General features: G+C 44.7%; 1 protein-coding gene across 9 annotated transcripts in view; it reads left to right on the top strand.

Moving 5' to 3' along the window:
- The window catches only part of ARNT2 (aryl hydrocarbon receptor nuclear translocator 2), a 121,693-nt gene that overhangs the window by 32,469 nt on the left and 64,835 nt on the right, over nucleotides 1-24,389 (top strand). For all 9 annotated transcript variants that reach the window (XM_058542599.1, XM_058542603.1, XM_058542601.1 and 6 more), the window contains exons 3-5: nucleotides 6,241-6,343; nucleotides 10,495-10,560; nucleotides 10,902-10,987. In XM_058542599.1, the coding sequence (XP_058398582.1) occupies nucleotides 6,241-6,343; nucleotides 10,495-10,560; nucleotides 10,902-10,987 (255 nt within the window). The remainder of the gene's footprint in view (nucleotides 1-6,240; nucleotides 6,344-10,494; nucleotides 10,561-10,901; nucleotides 10,988-24,389) is intronic.

Here is a 24,389-nt window from a genome sequence, read left to right as displayed (position 1 = left end):
ATCGTTATGAGTTTGTGTTGTGACATAAAGTGGAAAAATGTATACCGTGAAACCTCAATTAATTAAAAGAAAGAACAGACATGCATAGAAAAAGATTGACAAGAATATGCATAAGTGTTAATAGTGTTTTTCTAGAGAGAAAGATTATCTGGGGTTTGTACTTTGTGTGTGTGTATATGTATTTGATTTTTCTAAAAATACCACTTTAGTTTTATAATTTAAAAAAGGCTTTTAAAGAGAAAAATGAGTAGTTCTTCAATATTTAGCCTGAGACAGTTCTGTGCATGCTTCTTGAACCTTCCGGATGCCCTCTTTCCTTAGAGGAACCAGGAGGCAGGGACTGGGCTGACCTTAGGAGAGCCTTCCCAACCTGTGGCTCTCCAGTCCAGGACTCTGTCATTTCAGGGCTCACAAACTTGCTGCCTGGAGCCTGCCAGCCACTTATACTCTAATTCTCAAAGAGGGTTAACTGAGCTTCTATGTATAAGTCTTCAAGTCTTCACACAACCTTCAAAGATGCGTACTTTGCATGTGTCTGAGTCTGTTTTTCCACTTGAGGAAACTGCGACTCAGAGAAACTAAACCATTTGCTCGTCTCCCACAAGCTACACGTGCAGGAGATGTTTCTCCAATCCTTGCTGCCCTTTTCACTTTGAAATAGCTTACTTCAGGTTAAAGGTATGTTATTAACTCACTTAATGGTTCTCCTTTGTACATCAAATCCAGAAAAATATCTGCTTCCACAGCTGCTGGTCGTGATGGGGGATTTCTGGGGCCTCTTTGGCAAAGCTGGCCATTGTGTAATGTGAGCCCATCCCTGCTCTGGCGACTGGGTACCAGTGCTCGGAGAGAAGCTCATTGCTTCTGGACTCGAAGAAGGAAGCTGACGGGGTGTTGAGGATTCAGGCGCTAGACTCATGCTGAATTCAAAGAACTGGTGAAGTAGGATGACCAAAGTTAGAGGACTAGTAGATGCAAAAGTTGTGGTCCAGCAGGGACGTTTGAATGTAAACTTCCCGATGGAACAGTTATAGATGTCTGCAAGTTCCCGACTGTGGTGGTGTGAGTGGTGGCTGCCGTGGAGAGAAGGGGAACATACTCGGAGTTGAGGAGGGCAAGTGCAGAGGGGGATGCTGAGACCATGCAGGATGAGAGCAGGTCTTGGGGTAGAGAGAAAGGCTAGGATAATGTGCTGGAGTCTACAGTGAAGGAGGAAGAGTGAGCCTGAGGTTAGAAGACCACAGAAACAAGGAGGGGTAGCAGGTGGACGAGACAGATGTTGTGAGTCTGGAAGGAGCTGGTTGGGAAGGGCTCTGGGGACTGAGGAAGATAGCAAACCTACCTCAGACCCCATGGCATGTGGGATGTGGGAGAATTATCTTCCTCTCCACAAGAAATGCTGCTAGGGAAGCAGTGGTTAGGCTGGTCTGTTAACTCAGGGGGTTCTGGGAGTTTCTATAAGGAGTGGAGGATGTAGAGTTTGTTTATTTTCAAGTGGGCATTTCAGAAGCAGCCTAGAGGAGATCAGGAAGGAGAGAAGCTGGGGGCTGGGGTCATGGGTGAAGAATTCACAGAGAGGAGAGGTGACCAGAGTGGCCAGTAGTTTAGGCACTGGCCAAGGAAAGCAGAATGGGATTCGTGATGAGACCAGCCCAGTGACAGGATTGCAAAAGAATGAGTCCTCCTGACCCAGTGGGTGAGGTTGGTGGTGGAGGGAGGCTGGAAAGAGTCAGCCTTGGCCGGGATTGATTGTGCTCTTAGGGACACTAAAAGAACCAGCTCTAGGAATCCAGACCCATGGTTCTAAGCGTACCCAAGGCTTCTGTGGGTCAGGAAAGAAGATTGGAAGCAGTGTAAGTAGCAGCAGTGTCTCCATACTTGCTTCTGTACTGGGGAACCCCGTTGTAAGTAAAGCCACCACCCAGGTCGCCCATGGGATGGACAATGATTCCTGGTCCATTACACTGGGACTCACTGCCCAGTGCTGGGGGATGGCCACTTGCCTTCATATATCTTCATACATCTATTAAATTTGTCAAAAATTCAATTTACACACAATCCTTCAGGAACACACCTACTGTATAAAGTTAGTGCTCTCATTCTGGAGGAGCCTGGAAAGGGGCTTCATTGTGTCCAAGGAAACTGGAGAAGCACACGGATAAATAAATGTTGGAGCAGTCGTCTCTCAGGGTCATGACAGCAGATCATGGAAATGTGTTTTCTCATTTCCTTATGTTCCACAGCTCATGTGCTACGCAGCTGTGATTTATTTTCAGAGCACACTTTGGAACTTGACAGGCTCGCATGCTGACCTGCTTCACAGCAGAGACCGTTTGCCGTTTGGTAGATGATAAAGTGAGTGACAATTTACAGTAAAACGTCCATAAAAAGATGATGTCTGTGAATGAGACAGACAGGTGTCAAACCTGGGGCAGCAGACAGCACAGGACGGGCAGACGCTCAGGGCCTCGTCCACATGGGCCGTGCCAGGCTCTCCTCAGACTGAGCGTCAGCCTCTGCAAGGAGTTGGATTCTGGTCTTCACATTCCACTTAAAGATGTCCAGATCAATGGTGAGCGTGATGGTGAATGCAGGTGTCTAGCGAGGGCTGTGCAGCCTGCAGAACCTGGTCCACATGGGAGGTGGAGGCCACATTGTCCCAGCTGCTGCGATAGGTGCCAGGGAAGGACAGCTGAGCAGGCTCAGTCTAACAGCCTGTCATAGCGGGCTGCAGGACTTGAGTTTTCTTGGGAATCAATAGTGGGGAGCATGGAAGGTTTTCAGGAAGGAGTGTGACATGATTGTTTAAGTCTGCCAGGAAACTCACTCGTTGCTTTCCTTGGTGTGCAAATCCTGTATACATATTTTATCACAATAATCCTGAGATCAAGATCGTACTCTATTTTGCAGGGAGAAAAAAAAAAAAAACACCACGGACCAGCGAATCTAAGTGCCAAGGGTCTCACACACACAAATGATAGAGCCCTGCCATCGTTTCCATAGTTTAAGGAAAGACTTCTGGTGGCAATGCAGAGAGTGGATTGAAGGGGAAAGAACAAGGACAGGATGGCCATGCTGGCATAGCTCTCCATCCAGGCGAGCAGTGAGGACAGGTCTAGGGCAGCAGCAATGCAGAGGGAAGAAGTATGTAGGCCAGAGGTACCCAGGAGGTGGAGTTGACGGAATGTTAGTGACTGATCAGGTGATGGAGTGAGTTTTTCATATTCTTTATTTAATAAGTATTTATAGAGCGCTTTCTATAAGCCATGCACAGTTTTAGTCGCTTTCTAATATTAACTCATTTAATCCTCACAACAACCATCTGAGGGAAGTACTATTTTTATCCTCATTTTATACATGAAGAAGCTGAAGTATAGAGATGTTAGATAACTTGCCCAGGGTCACACAATAAGTGAGGCAGGCAGGATTTAAAGCTAGGTTCACGTTCTTAACTACTAGATTTCTAGCTTGAGCGACTGAGAAGTGGTGGTGCCGATGGCTAAGATAGGGAGCTGTGGGGAAAGGGCAGCCGTGGATGCTTTGGACAGGACAACAGATTTGGGTTTGGACCTGTGGGATGTGAGGTGTCTGTGAGATGCCCAAGAGACAGATGGACACACAGGAGCTTCCAAGAGAGTTTGACTGGAGATGGCCATTCTGGTGTCATCAGCATGTAGAGAGTGATGGAACCAAAAGAGCCACCAAGGGTCCTGGGGAGGGCAAGAGAGAGAAGGGCCCAGGCCCCCCAGAATGCCAACACCAAGGAGTCACCACAGGGGCTGAGAACAAGCAAAGAAGAGGCAGGAGAAAGGGGTGTCCCAGGGTGAGAATGTTCCACGAAGGAGGCTCTGGCCGAGGACAGGGATGAAATTGAGAGGGTCTGAATTGTGTTTATTAAATTTGGCAACAGACAGGGAGCCTGTGGCCTAGATGAGAGCAGCGCTGTGGAGCTGTCCTGAAGGCAGCCTGTGGCAGCTGGCCAGCATGAGGAGCAGGGCGTGGAGACAGCGAGTATGGACAGAATGCTGGCTGCAGGCGGGGAGAGGACAGGAACTTCAGGGCCAAAGAAGGTTTATTTGTTTTTTGGGCCAAAGAAGGTTTATTTGTTTTTTTTCTCCTCTGTGATGAAAGAGATTTAATTGTTTGACTGCTGGAAGGAGTAGGAGTAAGTAGTGGGAGAGAAGTTAGAAATAACTGGTCGGGGGGACAGTTGCTGGGACAAAACCCCTTGTGGTGGAGATTCAGCATTTCTTCTGAGATGAGAGCAAGATGGATGATGGGTGCAGATGAGTTTGTAAGTGTTTTGATGTAGAAACAAGGATATAAAGAGGTAAAAATCCATTTATACCAGCATGCTACTTAATGCCAACTTTGTTGAAAAGTCCTGTTACAGATAGGTGAAAACTGCTCAATTCAACTAACGTATACAGTGAACTGGGCACTGTCGGCTGTACTCGGACACAACATTTTTCAGCTTTGTTCCTTCCTTCGAGGTACACAGCTCAAGGTCAAGGTAAACAGACATGTAATTAAATCATTACAATACAATGTGGAAAGTGTTATAAATGCCCGTTTCCTCCACCAGACACGATAGTAGACGTGGTCTTGCTCATATTGCATACCCAGAGCCTCACAAGATGCCTGGCACATCAAGAGCATTTGATAAATGTTGAGTGAATGACTGGATGAATGGATGAAGGAGGACATAGACAAGAAGCTCTAAAAAACCTGGAAAAGACTTCCTAGGGATTGTGACATTTGAGCTGGTCCTGAAGGATGAGTAGCAGTTCGCCGGAATGACAGTTCATGGGGAACAGAGTGAGAATTTCAGGCAGAAAGGGCCATATCTGCAGATGCTCGAGGGCACAAGGCACTTGTGGAGATGCAGGCGTGGCGAGAGCTCTGATGAGGCTGTGGTCCAGAGCTGCGCTCTGCCACCAACTGCGGCTGGTTACCAAGCACCCAAAACAGGGTTAGTTGGAATTGAGATGTGCTCCATGTGTGAAATACACACCGATTTCAGAGACTTAGTATGAGAAAAAGAATGCAAAATATCCCATTAATAATCTTTTACATGGATTACATTTTAAAATGATAACATTTTTGATGTATTATTAAAAATACTTTCACTTGTTTCTTTTAACTTTTTTTTTAACATGCCTAATAGATCATTTAAAATTACATAGGTGGCCTTTTCCTACTTCTCTTGGACAGGGTCACAGGAAACGTAGAAGAAATGGGGGGATGAGTGGCAGGCAGGGGAGTAAGGAGTAAGGGTAAGGAGTTCCTGTAAGCAATGCAGCTTTAAGCTAAGGGGGGCACAGTCAGGTTAGTGTTGTCTAGACAGCCATCAGCATGTGAAAGGTGAACTGAGGAGAAAGGATGCTGGAGGTTGGAAGCTAGTGAGTGTCCACTGAGGAATGACAGGTGGCAGGGATGACCGAGGCAGAGGAGATAGAGAGACAGAGACTGAGTGTGCAGGAGGTGAGGGAAAGGAAGGGCTCAGAGATGACATCTAGAATTCTGACTTAGATTTCCATGTTGATGGCAATGCTTTTGCTGATATCTGGGAAGGAGCGGGTGATGCTGCCTTTGAGGTGTACAGTCAGCTGCTGGTGGTTTAGATCTGGGGCTAAGGAGATGGAAGGATTGGTGCTGGAGATATAGATGTAGGGTCATTAGCATGCAGAGGTGATCATCAAAACCTTGAAGTGGATAAAATCATTTAGGGGACACATAGAATGACAGGAGAAGATGGCTGAGGTCGGAACCTCTGGGGAATGAAGGGGCAGACAGGAGAAGAGTGGAGAATGCTGATTCAGAAGCCAAGGGTAGGGGAGATGTTTGAGCAGGAATCTGCATGCAGCCATGTAAAGTTAAGCAAAGCAGTCAGAGAAGACAAAGGGAAAATGTGTTTTGGATTTAATAAGGAAGTTGTTGGTGACCTTGACAAACACAATTTCCGGGAAGTAGTGGGGGAGAAAGCCAAATCGGAGTGACACGAGGTGATGGAATCCGACAAGCAGAGACGGCAAGTGTAGACCACTCTTTGAGGAAAACAAGGCGTTTGGAATTGTGTCAGTTTCATCCCTCCATGTGTTTCCTGCCGAAGAATGTTGGGAATTCCAAGAAACAAACAATTTGCATGGCCCCACTTGTCCTCATTTGGAGGAAGCCCTCCCCTCACCTGCACCCCCCAATCAAAGGCAGAGGCTTACACAAATGTCCTCTCTCTCTTAGGCAGGATCTTGGACCTGAAGACTGGGACAGTCAAGAAAGAAGGGCAGCAGTCGTCCATGAGGATGTGCATGGGCTCGCGGAGGTCCTTCATCTGCAGGATGAGGTCTGTTGGGACGGACAGTGGGCTGTGGCTGTGGCTGGTTTGCTCCCTTCTCATCTCCATTAAGAGCCTCGACCAGCTCTGCCAAGATCACACCTGCCAACTCCAATTCACTCCAGTGACTTTGTCTTCTTGACTGTAGTGTGTGAACATCCAGATTCCTTGGTCTGTCTCAGGAGAACCTCCTCCCTCTTCCTCCCATCCCAACTTGTCTGATTTCCCATCATTTTCTGCCTATTCCTAATTTGGCTTTCCGTTCTCCACTATGTCTCAACTTTCTACCTGTTCTTCAAGGCTCTTTTCAACTCCAGCCTCTCCAGGCTCCTTATTTTTCAACACATTTTATATAAGACCCACTGATTTCATGCTTACTCTTATATTTCCTTTGCTAACTCATACACTTTTAATTAGTCTTTAATTATTACATTGGTGATTGATATTCTAAGTGTAAATATTTTGGCTCTGTAAGTAAATTATAATTGCCCTGAGAATAGGGGTTGTACCTCTTTGACCCTCCCATGACATCTCATAGGGTGTACTGCACATATTTGGTTAATACATGGTTGTTGAAGAAATGCAGAGTGACTGAACTTTGGAGTAATCAGGAGATTGCTCTGTTCCCAAAGAAGAAAGAACTAGGATCTTGAATCCTCAAATCCATCAGACTTCCCTATACCTTCAGCCTTGTGGTCCCAGAGGGATGGATGGCGTTAGCTGCAAGGCAGGAGGTGCAGGACAGAGTCAGTTCTGTCTGGGGTGTGAAGTTCCTGAGGCATTGCCACCGGTAACATGAGACAATGCCTCTCCTTCTTTCATTCAGTGATTCGACAAGTTTGTATTGAGGGTCCACCTATGCCAGGTGCTCTTCAAGGTGCTGGGAATTCAGCGTTGAATAGAGCAAACAAATCCCTGACCTCATAGAACTTCATTTTAGTGGGGGAGAGACAATAGACAAAAATACCAAGTAAATACACGGAATGTCAGATGGCAGTTAAGTGCTATGGAGGAAAATAAAGCAAATTTAAGGAGTAGGAAGTGGTAGGAGTTGTTAATTTATATGTTATCTCAGGTGTTTAGGGGAAGGTGACATTTGAGTAGAGACCTGAAGGAAGTGAGCGAATGAGACCTGGGACATCTAGGGAAAGAGAACACAAGGTAGAGGGAATAGCAAGTGCAAAGGCCCTGAGGCAGGAGTGTTCTTGGCATGTTCCGGGAGTAGTAAGGCTGCTATCTCAGGAGCAGAGTGAATGGGGTGTGGTGGGGGAGGAATGGTACAAGATGAGGTCAAGAGAGAGTCCATGTTAGGTTATGTTGGCCTTACGAGACTTCACCTTGTACTCTGAATGAGACGGGAGGCCATTGGAGTTTGATCTTAAAAGTAACATGTTGTGAATTACATTTGAGAGAATCACTCTGGCTTTGTGTGGAGAATAAACCTACAGGGGAAGAACAAGCGTAAAAGTAAGGAGGCTATTGTAGTAATCCAGGTGAGAAACATCATGATAGTGACTGTGCTCAGATTTTGAATATACTTCAAAGATGGAGCCAGCCTTCATGTAGTGTGTGAGAGAAAAAGAATTCAAAGATAGGTCGAGTGTTTGCCTGCCCAGCTGGAAAAGTGAAGCTGCTGTTTACTAAGGTGAAGAAGACTCTTGGAGGAGTTGGTTTGGGGTAGAGGGAAATTTCAAGCATTTGAAGACTGAGATGCTGTCAGACCTCTTAATGGAGGCGATGAGTAGACAGTTGATGTAGAATTCTGGAATTCTATGGAGAGGTTGGGGCTGAAGGTATGGGCTTGGGGATTAACATCAATGAGATGGTATCTAAAACCTCGAGATCACATAAGATCACCCAGGAAATGAGTGTAGGTAGAGAAGAGGTCAGATTCCTGAGCCCCGGGCCACACCTACATCGGAGAGGTGAGGAAGAACCAGCAAAGGAGACTGAGAAGGAGCAGCTGGGCAGGTGGCAAGGAACAAGAGAGGGTGAAGGAAGTTTCTAGGAGGAAGGCGTGATCCACGGCCAAATACTCCTGATGAGTCCTGACTGTGAGGACTGAGGATCCGTCACTGGAGCTCAGAGGGAGAACCAGAGGAGCTGGGGCTGCAGGCAGGTAAGCAGGCTGGCCTCCTCTCTCTCTTCCTCCAGGAGAGAAGCCTGTCCCCACTGCGCCTGGCACGTGGTCGCCCAGGCTTTCCTGAGCACCTCTCCCAAAAAGTCCACAAGATTCCACACCCATCTTGATTGAGCCCCAGTGTCTCCTGCGTTCTCTGACCTTCTCCTTGTCCATGCCAAGCTTCCTGACAGGGTTGATGCTCCAATCTGAGGGCCAGGCACAGTGGAGCTAATGTCCACTAATGTCACTTCCTCCCCGCTGGAGCTGTGACTTGCCACTTGAGCATCTTTTGGGTACTATGAAGTTCCAAACAGCAGATGCTGTAAAATAAGTATATATTTTCACGATTTCAAAGTAATCTTTTAAAGCAACTGTACTTCTTACACAAAATCTGTTAACCTACAATCTTACTCCACCTCAGATCACCAAGGTTGCCTGTGTTGAGGGGGGACCCACGTCTCTAACCTCCAGCTGGGCCCCGAGTGCCCACAGAGGGTTTGAATATGGCTGTCCTTTCCTTCGAGTCAGCTCCTCTCCAGGATGAGCATCTGGAATTCTTCCGCCTGCCTCAGGTCACAAGATGGTGTTAGGGTGACAGAACACATGAACATCTCCATTAGAATTGAGTCTGCACAGACCGACTGCCCTCTATTCAGCTGACAGGGGCAGGCTGGGCGGCAGGATTCACATGTGTCAGTGTCCACCCAGGGACAAAACGCCATCGGTTAATGTCGTCCACACAGCAGGGTCTTTCCTTGATGCCTTAGTCAGTAGAGTAGATGCCCATCCAGCTTGGTGGGCGTTCAGTGTAGCACCAGCAATGTAAGTTCTTAATTGCACAATCTAAGCAGTTCCCTCATGAATGAATTCGTTGGAAGCATCATAGCACACCATTTCTGTGAGTGGCCTCTAACGCCATTGTCACTGCTCTGTCAACCAAACTCAGGCAATCCTCTCCCTGCCCTGCTGTCCCCCTGGAGGACATGCTCCAGGTTGCTTTTCGCAGTGCCAGGCCCACCCTCCCTGCATTTACCTGTGAGGTTGCAGCACTGCATGGCCTTCTCCTCCAATAAAGCAAGTTAGTTTGAAAAAGACACTGGGCACAGTCTGCCCAAGGGCTGAGGGCCATGCCAGCATCCCTGGGCAGCACTGTCTCGGATTGACCCTGCTGTGAAAACATGCCAGCTGGCAGCTGTCCTGGGTTTCAGAGTATAATTGAACTCTTAGCTTTGCTGTACTGAATATTAAGACGTCCAGCATGTTACTTGTCATACAGTTGGGAAATGGAAGCACACGTAAAGACTGAGCATACCAAGCAGCGATCAGAGCATGGCACAGTGCAGATTTTGGATGTTCAGAGCCTGGGATCCTGAGAGGGTCACTGAGAGGAGAGACAGAAAAGGCCCTACCAGAGTGCACAGTGGGATGCTTTACATCCCCTGCCTCCCAGAGAATGACCCAAAGAAAGACCTGATTCTGTCCCCATTCCTCCCTCTGCCCCCACTCTGTCGTTTGCCATCGGCAGGCCTGCAGCTATCTAGTTATTCCTAGGGCCAGAACATTGCAGGAGAGGAGGGAGAATTTCCAAACTGTGGAGCTAAAGCTTGAGAAGGTAATTCTGTTCGTCAACATCTGTTTTGCGTTGATGTCTCTGCTCAGGCCTGAAGAGACGCTGTTGCCATCATTACCTTCTTCCCTTGTTTCCTGAAAGCCACCCAGTTACACTGAAATGATCTGCAGGACTGAGCATGGTCAGGACTCTCCTGGAGTCCTTCAGTAGGTCTCCAGCTTCTGGGCTGGGCCTTCAAACAGTTTTGGTGTGCATTGCAAAGTGAGTCACATTCTTCTTGCCTTCAGTGATAATCAAAATTCAAAGGCATGCGAGCCTGCTGCTATACCCTGGAAGGAAATTGGCTATAAGGCTCTCCTGAATAAATGTGTAAGCATCAGATAAGGCCCATCTACGTGAGTGCAGCACTATATATTTTATAAACTTGCCTAGGCCTTCACTCATTCTAATAAATTTATCAAATCTTAGGTGTGGAAATGCTCCTTTGGACCACCTTCCTCTAAACAGAATAACCACCATGAGGAAAAGGTTCAGGTCAGTAGACCTTTCTGATGCATGTTTTTGGGCTATGCTGGTAGACACCTTAAATGCACAAAGCTAAGGAGCAGCTGAACTTGAAGAGGGGGCTAAGTGCCAAGAGGACCAGGAGACCCATACATCAGGGTTGCAGTGGCTGAGATGAGAACAAGGAGTTGGGTGGAATTTATTTTGGACTTTCAGACCATATAGAAGGGAAAACAGGATGATGAGTAGTCAAGATTCAAAAACCACAAGGCAAACAAGTGAACCCAGTAGCTTAGATGTCAAAGTAGTTATCGACATCCTTGCCTCATTCCCACATGCTGAAAGCAGCTTCACAGATATTCTTTCTTTAGGAATGGCCTTGGCCCTGTGAAAGAAGGAGAAGCCCAGTATGCTGTGGTCCACTGCACAGGATACATCAAGGCCTGGCCTCCAGCAGGTAGGCAGAACCTGTGTATTTATTCCAAGGGAATTGGATGCTATTCTCACCTTGCCATGGTGTCCTGTTAGAAATGTATTCTTATAGAAGGAGGCAGAAAACTATTCTTATTTTCCTTTGTAATTAGAATGTAATGGTCTTTGTAACTGGAAAAAGTCCTGCTACTTGAAACAAACATTTCTAAAAAGAGTGATCCTACAAAGGTGATTGGAGCTTCAGCAAGCCCTGTCTGTGGTCACCCAGAGCACTCTGTAAAGTCAGAGTGACATGTGAAATGAGAGTTGTATCTAAATCATTAGAGAAATGCAAATCAAAACCACAGTGAGATACCTCTTACACTCACCAGGATGGTTAAAATAGGCGGACAATAACAAGTGTTGGTGAGGACATGGAGCAACTGGAACCCTCGTATATTGCTGATGGGAATGTAAATTGTATACCTGCTTTGGAAAACAGGTTGACAGTTCCTCAAAAGGTTAAACGTAGAGTTACCATATGACTCTGCAATTTCACTCCCAGATATATACTCAAGAGAATTGAAAGTGTATGTCTACAAAGAAACTTGTGCATGGATGTTCATAGCAGCATTATTCATAGTGGCCAAAAGCTAGAAACAACACAAATGTGTACATCAACTGATGAATGGATAAATAAAAAGTAGTATATCCATAAAGTGAAATATTGTTCAGCAATAAAAAGCAATGAAGTGTTGATTCATGCTATAATATGAGTGAACCTTGAAAACATCATGCTAAGTGAAAGAAACCAGACACAAAAGGCCACATGTTATATGATTTCATTTATGTAAAATATCCAGAACAGGCAAATCCATTGAGATAGAAAGTAGATTTGTGGTTTGCAGGTGCTGGAGGAGGGAAGAATGGAGAGTGACTGCTAATGGGTCCAGTGCATTATCCTGTAACCTAACTGCTAATGGGTTTCTGAGGTGACAAAAATGTTCTAAAATCAGATGGTGATGGTTGCACAACTCTACAAATCTACTAAAAACTACTGAATTGTACATTTTAAGAGGGAAATTTTATGGTATGTGAATTACATCTCAATTAATCTATTATTAAACAAAAGAATATATACAGTGTTAAACCATTTGTGTATACTTTATGGCCTAGAAAGTGGTCTATCTCAGTGAACGTTCCATGTCAGCTTGAGAACAATGTGTATTCTGCTGTTGTTGGAGGGAGTATTCTTTAAGTGTCAATTAGATAAATTTGATTGATAGTGCTGTTAAGGACTACATACTTATTGATTATTTACAAAATACTGCTTGCTGTATCAATTACTGAAAGAGGGGTGTTGAAGTCTTTAACTATAATAGTAGATTTGCCTATTTCTCCTTGCAGTTTTATCCACTTTTGCCTCACATATCTTGATGCTCTGTTGTTTGGCTCACACATGTTGAGGATTTTTATGTCTTAGAGAATTGACCTCTTTGTCATTATGTAATGCCCTTCTTTATCCCTGATAATTTTCCTTGCTCTGAATTCTTCTTTGTCTGAAATTAATATGACTACTCTAGCTTTCTTTTGATTAGTGTTAGCATGGTATATCTTTCTCCATCCTTTTACCTTTAACCTAACTGTGTCTTTATATTTAAAGTGAGTTTCTTATAGACAACATATCGTTGGATCTGGTGTTTTTATCCACCCTGATAGTCTCTGTCTTTTAATTGGTGTATTTAAACCATTCACATTTAATGTAATTATTGATTTAGTTTGATTAATATCTAATATGTTTTCTATTCATTGTACTTGTTCTTTGTTTCTTTTTTTCTCCCCCTATCTTTCTGCCTTCTCTAGTTTTCATTAAGCATTTTATGTGATTTTATTATCTCTCTTCTCTTAGCATATCAATTGTATTTCTTTAAAAATATCTTTATTGTTTGCCCTAAGTTTGAAATATACATTTACAATTAATATAAATCCACTTTCAAATAATATGATACCACTTCATAGCTAGTGTAACTACCTTATAACTAAGTTTTCCTTCCTTCCTCCTTCCTATCTCTTATAATATTGCTCTCATTCATTGCACTTATCCATATGCTATCACCAATACATTGTTACTATTATTATTTTGAACAAACAGAAATATGTTAGCTCAATTAACAATAATAAAATATTTTATTTAACCTTAATTTATTCCTTCTCTGATGCTCTTCCTCTCTTTATGTAGATCTGAGTTTCTGACCTATATCATTTCCTTCTTCCAGAAGAACTTCTTTTAACATTTCTTGCAGGACAGCTCTGCTGGTGATGAATTCTCTCCATTTTTGTTTTTCATAGAACGTCATTATTTCTCTTTCACACTTGAAGGATAATTTCACTGGATATAGAATTTTAGGTTGATGGTTATTTTCTTTCAACACTTTATTTACTCCACTCTCTTCTTTCTTTCTTTCTTTCTTTTTTTTTTTTGCTGAAGAAGATTAGCCCTGAGCGAACATCTGTGCCAATCTTCCTCCACTTTGTATGTGGGTCACTGCCTCAGCATGGCTGATGAGTGGTATAGGTCCACGCCCAGGATCCGAACCCATGAACCCAGGCTGCCAAAGTGGAGCGTGCCTCACTTAACCACTACACCACCAGGCCAGCCCCACACTCCGCTCTCTACTTGTTTGCATGGTTTCTCATGAGAAGCCCACATAATTCTTATGCATGTTCCTCTATAGGTAGTATGGGACTTTTTTTTTTTTCTGGCTTCTTTCAAGATTTTTCTCTTTGTCCTTGGTTTTCTGCAGTTTGAATATGATATGCCTCCATGTAGCTTGTTTTCTTTTGTTTTGTGGTTATTTATACAGCTTGGTATTCTCTAAGCTTCCTGTGTCTGTGGTTTGGTGTTATTAATTTTTAAAATTTCCTTCACATTATTTTTTCAAATGTTTCTTTTGCTGCATTTTCTTTCTTCTCCTTTTCGTATTCCAACTACACATATGTTATATCTTTTGAAATTGTGCTATAGTTTTTGGGTATTCTGTTCTGAATTTTTTTCATTCTTTTTTCTCTTTGCATTTCAGTTTTGGAAGTTTCAACTGACATATCTTCAAACTCGCTGATTTTTTCCCCAGCTATGTCCAGTCTGCTGATTAATCTGTCAAAGGCATTCTTCATTTCTGTTACAGTGTTTTTTATTTCTAGCATTCCCCTTTGGTTCTCTCTTAGAGTTTCCATCTCTCTGTTTGCATTACCCATCTGTTCTTGCTATTGTCTACTTCTTCCATTAGAGCTCTTAACCTATTGATCATAGTTATTTTAAATTCCCTGTCTAGTAATTTCAAAATCTGTCATATCTGAGTCTGGTTCTGCTGTTTACGTTGTCTCTTTAGGGTGTGTTTTTTCTTACCTTTTAGCATGCCTTGTAAATCTTTGTTGAAATCCAGATGTGATGTGTCAGGTAATAGGAACTGAGGTAAATAGGTCTTTAGTGAGAGGTTTTATGTTAATTTCGCTAGGAGCTGGCCGTGTTTAATGTTTGCTCTGTATGTGTATATATTTTTAATTTACATATTTTCTTCTACTTAAACCATAATACACAAAATTGTCAGGGTGTTGCTTACCTAAAGGCCCCCAGCTAGACTCCAGGACAGGACCTCATGAGGCAGTGACACCCTCACAGCGTTCAGAGCCTGGACCTCAGCCATGGGGATCCAGGAACAGTCTTAGCAGTGCTCTAGAACTGATCAGGCCCAGGGATGTGAAGGAGTTCTCAGAAGCTGATGTTTTAAGCAAGGGCAGTTCAGTAATGCCCTGGGGTTTCCTGTCACTGACGTGGATGCTCAAGTTTATTGTGCAGGAAACCTGTGAGGTTCTGAAGTACTTAAGAAACCAGGTTTGTATTAGAAGGTTGTTTGATGAGAGGCAATAAGAACAAAGGGATGTGAACAGCCTGGAGAGATTTCCCACAGCAGCTCGGTTCACTGAGCAGATGTGGTGGCCTAGTAGGTGTCAGTTTTTGAGCAAGACTCTCAGGGCACCAGATATAGGCCCATCCCTCAGGGAGCACGATGGTGTGTGGGTGGAGGCCCAACACGTACACAGATGGCTACAGGAGAGTCAGCCCTGGGGACAGAGGAAGGGTCCTTAACTTGCTCTGGGATCAGGAGAGGCTGCTTCCTGGAGGAGGCCCCGTAATAATGCTGGATGGATGCTGCCAAATTCAGCCTCTTGGGACCCTGTTGCAAGCTGACCATCTCCTTCTCAGTGCTTTCCTCATTTGAATTAGTTAATCATTCTCATTATACCAGGCAAATTTGTCTTTCCGTTTCGGGCTTCAAAGCGCTCTCTTTCTTACCACTTTATTTGGGCTGCAGGCCTGCAATATCACACAAGAAATGCTGTGATGATCATAAGACTGACTCATAGTATCCTTGTGGGTGAGTGGGAGAAAGGAGGCTGTGGCCCGAGGTGCAGGCAGGTGACTGCATCCAGAGAGTCTGCAGAGACAATTCAGGGTGGCTTTTCTGGAGTGGCAGGTAGTTCTGTACCATGAGTGTTCCGGTGTACAGGGTGATGGGCAGGAGGACTTACTATGCATTACGTCTTCAACAACTGCCCTTGAAACTTCGCCACATGAGAAATGGTTGAAGGAGCCGGGGGTGTTTATCTTGGAGAAAGTGAGACATGACTTCTGTCTTTAAGTATTTGAGGGGGTGTCATATGAAGGAGGAATTAATCTCACTTTGGATAGTTCCAGAAGGCACAATTTGGACCAAAAGAGGAAAGTTACCAAAAGGCAGATGTTAACTCAATAGGGAGAAATGAGCAAAGGATGTGAACAAGATATTAGAAATATGTATAAATGTAAGTACATACACACACTAAGCATGTGGAAAGAATTTAGTCTCCTCTGGTCAGAACTGCAATTTAAAATAATTTGATATTGTCTCCTGTTACGTATCAAATGGCAAAAAGTAAAAAAGACAAAATACACAGTGTTGGTAAGGTTCAGAAAAATGGACACTTTTATGTACTGCTGGTGGGAATATAAATCAGTACAAACCTTCTGTAGAATAATTGGCAGTATGTATTAAATGCCTTAAAATGTGCATTCCTCAACATACTAGAATTGTACTTCTAGAAATTTATTCTAAGAAATTAATCAGAGATATGTATGTGTTGCATGTTTAAGCATTATTTATAATTGTGAAAACTTTGAATTAGCCTAAATTTCAATGATACAGAATTGGTTAAAAAAAACATGGACCATCTATTTGCTAGAATACTGGACAACCAATAATAGGCATGCTTTCAAAGGATATTTAAGAATGAAGCACAGTGCTAAGAAGTCTTAAAAAGAAAAGCAAGTTATACAACATAAACATCATGATCTCAGTTTTATTTTTAAATTATAAATGATTAGTGTATCTGTGCATTGAAAAATTGTACATAGAATATTAATCATTGTTATTTCTGTGTAGTAGATTCTTGGTTACTTTTCTCTTCTCTATTCACTCCTGCATTTTCCAGATTTTTACATGACTTTCATAATCAGAGATAATTACATTTTTAAGAAATCAATCTGAATTTTTTAAAGAGCATTTCAGATAATTGGATTGAATGGTTTGCACTGAATTCATAAATTGGGTCTTTTTGTTTGTTTTTTGGTTTTGTCTTGTTGTATTTAGTTGTCATGGTTCTATAAAGATAGAGGTTCTGGAAAACAAGCCTACATCCACATGTGATGATTAAAGCATGCCCAAGGGACACTGGGCTGATACTCATTGTTCTGTGGCTGTTCATACTCTGTCTCTTGATTGACAACTACATTCTTAGCATGTATAACACCATTTTGTGCTTACCATTTAGATCTCTCAAGACCAAGTGCATGCTTCATTCATTTTCTTACCCCAGTGCTTAGCTCAGACCTGCATGTAGTGTATATTTCATGAAGACTGGATAGATGGATGGATGGATGGATGGTTCGATGGATGAAAGAAAGGAAAGAAGGAAGGAAATGGATGAATGGAAGAAAGGAGAGATGGAAGGGGCTCTTGCCTAGACAAAAGAAATAGTTGACCTAGGGGGATGGATACGTGAAAGAATTTCTTGCCAGAATTTCCGAAGGCGTTTATAGAATCCACTTTCCCAGAAATCTTTTAAAATGGTAGAGACAGTCATCTGGCCTAGATGAGGTGGCTGAAATGAGGTCATTAGCACTCTTACCCTATTATAAGGTCATAGGATTGGAGCGTTGGAGTTATAAGTCACTTAAAGCTCGAATGATGGCTCATAAAGGTTCACAAGGAATGCTGTGAGCTTATGAACACAAGCTCCTTAATGATAAACCACGACTTGGTTAGGAAGCATGAAGATTCGTAAGCACCAAAGTTGCTAAAAATTTCTACAGGCGACCTTGGAAATCTCTAAAGGTGAGCCGAAGAGATAAACTTTATGGAGCAAACAAAGGCCTCATAAAAAGACTCTTCAACAACCCACTTCCAACACGTGAGATTTTTCCTGAGCCAGTTAGTTGTGCCCTCCAAGTTCCATGTGGGGCCTGCTGACTCCATGTTAAACTAAACATCACACTATATTCCGATATATTCCAGAAGCCCTTTCTATTACCCAGTGGCCTTCTCAGTTAGCCTCACAGCATTTTATACTACATAGGTTTCATTTAAAATATTTAGGGGTGTGATTAAAAGAAAAAGCAGAGTTCCAGAGACAATTAATTCCTTTGTCTAATCCTTCAATTAGTTCCTCTGAAGGAACAAACACACTACATTAAACACAGTAAAGAAGAAATCACCCATGAGTGGAGAAATCGCCATGGGTGAAGGAGAAATCGCCCGTGACAGGTTGTGTTTCATATTTTGTGAGGTGTGTTCAGAGTCAAAAGGAAACTGAAATTCTGAAGATGTTAATTTCTTCCACCCCTTTGTCATCACCCCAGCACCTTGCATGTCACAGACAACATTCAGCTTTGAGCTAGAAGCCATTTCTATACAGAGGCCTCTTTTCCAGTAACCACCATCTGTTCTGCTTGGTTCACCACCTAGCAATCCATGGAAAATATCTAGTTAACTGGCAGTGTGTCTGCACAGGAAAGCCAAGGTCTCACCCAGGGGAGGGGGAGCTTGACCAAGATCTGGTTACGTCCCACCATGACCATCCGAGGCAGGAAGGGGCTCGGTTGTTGGCACCCTTGCGTGCTGTCTCATCCATGAGGCTGATGCTTCTCTTCACTTTGCTGCTAGACTGTCAGTAAGCCTTGGCCACAGCGTGCCATAGGCCTGAAGTTATTTTGGGGTTTTGGCTAGAATCTACAGCGGTCAGGCCAGTGCTGTCACTTCACCAGATAGCTCAGCCTTACCGTGAGCTCATCTCCAACAGCCCTGCACTTCTTGCAGTTTACTTGTTGAACATAGTGTGTTTGTTTTTCCTTCATTTGAAAATCTCTTAAAGCTGCTTGTCTGTACTGAGGCCACCAACCCAGAAGGCAGTGGCTGGATCCCTGCTCTCTCCAACCCTCAGCCATTCTGTCCTGCCCATGCTATCTGCGCATCAGTACTCGGTCTCCTGCTCAGGAGCCCACTTTGATGTCCAAAGCCATGGCTGTAGCTTGTGAGATGGAGAATGACAGCTGGCAGTCTTCTGGCCTCCTCATTCTCAGGCAGGGCAAAGCCACTCTTCCATTTCTTTCAGTAAACACTGTCTGAGCTCCTGCCATGAGCCAGGTACTTTGCCAGGCCCTGGGGGTCCTAGGGCTAGTCTGGTATGCTTCCTGCCCTTAAGGAGCTCACAGTCCAGTGGAGGAGACAGGTAGGTGTGCAGCTCATTGCAAAGCCCTGGTCAAGGTCATAGCAGAGGCACACGTAGGGAACACAAAGGAGTGAGATTCCACCTGCCGGGAGTGTTGAGGTTGAGTTCTGTCTCCTACACACTGTGGCCAGGAGTCACTGGAAGCCAAACAGGCAAAGAGAGAGTCACATTTGAACGGAGATGTAAACCTAAAGGAGAGGTAGGAATTTGCCAGTTGAAAAATGCTTTACAGGCATAGGGAATAGTGTGGACAAGGGTGAGGGAGGTGTGATAATGATCGTAGTTTTCATCTGTGAGCGCCCACTATGTGCCAGGCTCTATGAAAATTCCATCGTGTACATTATGCTATTTCATTTTCACAAGAACCCTAATGAGTTGTAGGCACTATTATTATCCTCATTCTACAGATGAGACACTAAAGGATTAGAATAGCGAAGTAATTAGCCCAGTTCACACAGTTCGTAAGTACTAGGGTTGGCTTGCAACACCAGGCCTTCCTGATGCTCTTACCGTAATACTCTGCTTTCTCCAAGTGGGAGAGAGATGCTGTGTTGGGAGCCACATGTGATCCGCTGTGGGTGGTAGGGGAGATGGCTGGACAGGTGGGTAGATTCAGATCCTGGTTGCAGGGCCTTGCGTGCTAAGCCTGGGAGTTTGGACCCTTCTCTACATTCTGTGGAGAGTCATTGAAAGCCACTGAATGTTTTTAAAGATTATTCTGGAAGTTGGATCAAAGTGAGAGGAGGGACAGGAATACGCCAGAAGGCCAGGGGACCAAAGAAGACGAGCCCGGGGAGAAATCGGGAAGTGTGAGTTAGGATAGTGGCCGTGCAGAGGGAGAGGAGTGTGGAGAGTGGGGAGGTGTGAGATGAGAGGTAAAGCGGCCTGCGGGCTGGGCCGGCGCTGGGCCCACAGCTGGCGGTGGTGAGGCTGGGACTGACACCCAAGGAGGCGGGCTCCAGACTCAGCATGCTTCTTCATTGCACTCCATTACCTCCTCTCACCTCTGCCGGTTAATGTGGAAAGCATCTGGGGCTTCAGGTCCATCATTCAGATTTTAGATATATGGTCATCATTATTTTATACCATCTTTTAAGAAATAGGTTTGTCGGGGCCGGCCCCGTGGCTTGGCGGTTGGGTGTGCATGCTCCGCTACTGGCGGCCCGGGTTCGGATCCCGGGTGCGCACCGACGCACCGCTTCTCCGGCCATGCTGAGGCTGCGTCCCGCATACAGCAACTAGAAGGGCATGCAACTATGACATAGAACTATCTACTAGGGCTTTGGGGAAAAAAAGGAGGAGGATTGGCAATAGATGTTAGCTCAGGGCCGGTCTTCCTCAGCAAAAAGAGGAGGATTGGCATGGATGTTAGCTCAGGGCTGATCTTCCTCACACGCAAAAAAAGAAATAGGTTTGTCATTTGCAGTAAAGTCTGTGACCACGTTACCTATAATTAGTCGGCCTCACTGGTTTCATTGCTCACTCTCATTTCTTCTAGATCATGCTCCCTCCATTATTTTATTTCATGTCTCAGTGCCAGAAATTTAAATAATTTCTTTTAAGAAGACTGAATGGGTGCTCCATTTCGCAATTCCTCGAACATTTGAGAAGTTCTTCCTGTTGCTCTTCCTGGACTGCAGGGAGACTTCCTGGGTCCTAGGGTTCTCCCTCAGGACTCTGGGGACCCTGCTGCATTGTCTTTGGAATTTAGTGTTGTCAAGAGTCTGAGAGCAGCTTCTGTTTTTCATTTCTAGGTAACCTGTTTTCCCTTTCTCCCACTGTGACACTTGTAGGTTGTTTTGCGTTTATGCGTGGAATTCCAGGCTTTCACTCAGATGTCTCTAGTGTAGGTCTGTTTTCATTCATTTTAGTTGGTGCTGGGTGTGCCCTTCAGTCTGCACACTCAAGTCTTTCTTCACCGTGGGGAAATTGTTCTAGATTTTCCCAGTTGCTGCTGCTTCACTCACGCCTGGGAGTTCTGTATCAATTTCCTGGATCTGCTCTCCCTACCACTTAGAGTTTTGCTCACTCTATCAATTTCTTTATCCTTTTCTTCCAAATTCTTGGAGAATTTCTCAATCTGAATATTCTTTTCATGATTCCCATTTAATTTTTTAAAAATTTGGCAATTGCACTTTTCATCTGAACTCAGTCCTTGCTGAGTTAAGGCTGTGCCTTTTTTGTAATTATTATGTCCTCTTGAGTTGCAGTCATTGAATTTAGATTTTTCCTCTCCTTTTTTTTTTTTATAAAGAAACTTTCCTTAGTGGGAACATTTGCTGGGATTCCTTAACTCAGTCTCCTCTTTTTCGTTTGTGGTTTTTTTCCACGTGGCTCACCTTAGAGAGGTCCATTGTTGAGACTTGAGAATGGTTCCGTCACTGATCATGTGGGCTCTAGTAAGATCTTTCAGGCCCTGACAAGGGCAGAAGAGGGATGTTTAGCTTTACTGTTACCTGACCAAAAGTTCAGCTGCCTGTTCCTGATGGCCAGGGTGTGGGGTAGGGGATGACTCAAGTCAAGCAACCCCAAGAAGACGCACTGGCATTCTGCCACCATGCCACCTCCTAGCAGATGTGAGATCGAGATTTGCTCTCCCTCATGACTTGCCCCCAATCTGTGCTAATCTCAAGCCACAGTAGCTCTAAGCTTATAGGTGGGTTTTGTTGGGAGCCCTTCCACATGCTCCCCAGGTGGCCTTTTCCTGCATATACAGGGAATTGTGACTTAGCTGTCTCTTTCCTCAATCCCGTCTTGCCCAAACCATATGCCTCAAAATTTTCTCACAATTGCCAGTGGGTTTATGGTAACCCTCCCTGGTTCCGGTGCTGACAGACTTCTCCTGTCTCAGATGCTGGTCATTTCCACAGTAATTCGGGAGATGGTTACTCAAGTGATCTCAGTTTGCTCTTTTGAGGCAAAAGCAGCAGTTGTACCTCAAAGCTCTGCTTTGCAGAGTGGGGGATCCATTTCTTTAGAGTCACCAGCAGGAACCCTGAAATGCAAAATACCTGCAGGTCATCATTTCCCAAAATATCTTCCGAGATCACACGTCCCCAGAGATACACCATGAAGAAAAGGATTCCATGGTCAACAATTTGGGAAACTTGGCGTTCTGTATTCCGCCCCCCCTAAAGAATCGTACTCCAAAGTTGCATATTAAATTCTCTGAGAAGCCTCCAGTGATGAAACCTCTTTATCTTTAAACTATGTTTCCCAAATGCATTTGGCCAAAGAAACATTATTTTTGCCTAAAACTTATCAATATTCCTCAGAGAGTACTTGGAAACATGCTGCAAACAAGTGGCATGAATTGCTCACAGCAAGAGGTGGCTGTTTTCTCCCCTGGCATTTGGCGGAATGCAAAAATATGTCTTAATTCACATGTGAAGATGTAAGTCCCAGGACAGACTCCACCCGGTGTTACTGAAAAACGTCCAACTTCCCATGAGTGTTTGCACAGGATTAATGCAAGCCCTGGTAAGAAAGGAAGAAGCATTTCTGGCCAATGCTGAGTTTCATCCCAAATAGCAGTTTCAAATTATGTTTCATTTGTGTGTTGTTTATATTACTCAGGATTTATTTATACCTGGCATTAGTGAAGAGTGTTTCCAAAAATAAAAGTGTAAGTAATTTAATGTAGGGGAAAATGAGCTTGTGAAACCAATTAGGGAGTCACTGAAATCTGTTAAAATGGCTGGAATTATCCTGTTCCTATTAAAAACCACTTTGATAAGTTTGCATTTCTTGCCAGGAAGCGTTCCCTCTGGTCACCATTCCTCCCGGCCCTGGCATGCAGCCATGGCCTGTCTCTCCTCAAAGCAGCGTATTCTTCTCTCTTATCACACTAACCACATGGCACTGTGATCATCTGCCTCTCTCCCCCGCCAGCCGGTGAACTCCCTGAGAGCAGGAGCAGGTCTCAGGCACTGCCGAATCTCGAAGCTGTATCATAGTGCCTGGCACTTAGTAGGTGCTCAGAAACTGTGTCAAACTTGACTGATTGCATGGCTGAACTTTGACCTGTGGTTTGGACCCAGAGAATGTCAGAGCCAGAGAGAACCTTGAGCATCACCTCGGGCCAGCTCCTCCTTTCTGTTGAGGGAGAACCTAAAGCCCTGCGAGGTTCTGCATCTCTGCTGACCTTAACGTCTCTCCCCTGCCCTTGATCACAGCCCAACCCTACACTGGAAGCCCGCAGCCACGCAGAGCTGAGCTACCACGAGGCCAGCTCAGCGGTAGGATGACTCCATCTCTGTTGACCAGTGCGAGGATGGCACTTTCAGTGTCACAGTGAAAACAAGAAGTGGACGTGTTGAGCTCCATGTGCCGGGCACGGTGCTAAATCCTTAATATGTATTTCTCATCCAGTGCCCACAGCAGCCCTGTAGAGTAGGCACTCTGGTTGTTCCCACTTCACAGATCATAACTATTATTATTCCCATTTCCCAAAGCTTAGAGAAGCAGAAGGCTTTGTGGTCAGTAAAAGGTAGAGTCAGGACTCCTGAACCAGGACTCCTCTGGTCACTCCAGAGCCCTGAGTCACCATCAAGCTGCTGTGTCCCCATCTGTCAATGTTGGTGCCAGGCACGATGACCATTTTTCCTTTAAAGCATTCTTTCCTGGAACCAGTTTTGTCACTCAAGGCACTCATTGTGAAACCTCCCTGGTGGAGTCTATGTCCCTGACATCCAGAGAAAAGCTTGTCACTACCATCTCAAATATAAAGAAAATTTGTGCCTTCCTCTATCGAGAGGTACCCTACAGAGCTCAGCTGGTGTGTTCTGAGACATTCTCTCCAAACTATACAAATGTCTTCTTTGCTCCATGTGCTTAGGCCACAGGCCACGTTCTAAAAGGCCCCATCGTGGCCTTTTAGTGCCCTACAGGATGCTGTGGGGAGAGACAGGAAGGAGAGCTCAGCCCACCTGTAGCAGAAAGTTATCTTCTTCTTCTGTCAAAAACACTCGCCCTTCATATCATTTATCCCTTCCTCACTGTCAAGATTCTTATTTGGATGAGCTGCTCACCAAAACAGATTCTGAGATGTGCTTTCAAGGGAATATTCACTAGAACCCATTTCACAAATGGAATGAATGGCCCTGAAGTTGGTGACCACTGCGGAGCCTTTGAGGTTTTTTGAAAAGGGGCTCAAAATATGGTCAAGGCTGTGCTTTGGCAAGATGGAAGTAGCAATAGGTTAGACCACGGTCAGGGAGAGGCGGGCAGAAGAGGAAAGAGTGGTGGAGTAGATATTGCGAGAAGACACTATTGAGGGGCCAGCCCCGTGGCTTAGCGGTTAAGTGCGTGCGCTCCGCTGCTGGCAGCCCGGGTTCGGATCCCGGGCGCGCACCAACGCACCGCTTCTCCAGCCATGATGAGGCCGCGTCCCACATACAGCAACTAGAAGGATGTGCAGCTATGACATACAACTGGGGAAAAAGATAAATAAATAAAATCTTGGGGAAAAAAAAAAAGACACTATTGAGCACCAGTAACAGGAGGGTTGTGTGGAGGCGGCATCAGGGAAGGGGACCAGGGGCCATGGGAGAAGGGAGCAGCCTCTGCTGGGCAGGTGGTCACAGTAAGGGAGGTACCATGGAGGCAGCCAGATCACAGAGCTG

This window comes from Diceros bicornis, chromosome 5 (genome assembly GCF_020826845.1).
Source record: "Diceros bicornis minor isolate mBicDic1 chromosome 5, mDicBic1.mat.cur, whole genome shotgun sequence".
Taxonomy (NCBI): Eukaryota; Metazoa; Chordata; class Mammalia; order Perissodactyla; family Rhinocerotidae; genus Diceros; species Diceros bicornis.
The sequence above is the reverse complement of the archived record's forward strand: the minus strand, read 5'-3'. Positions and strand labels throughout refer to the sequence as shown.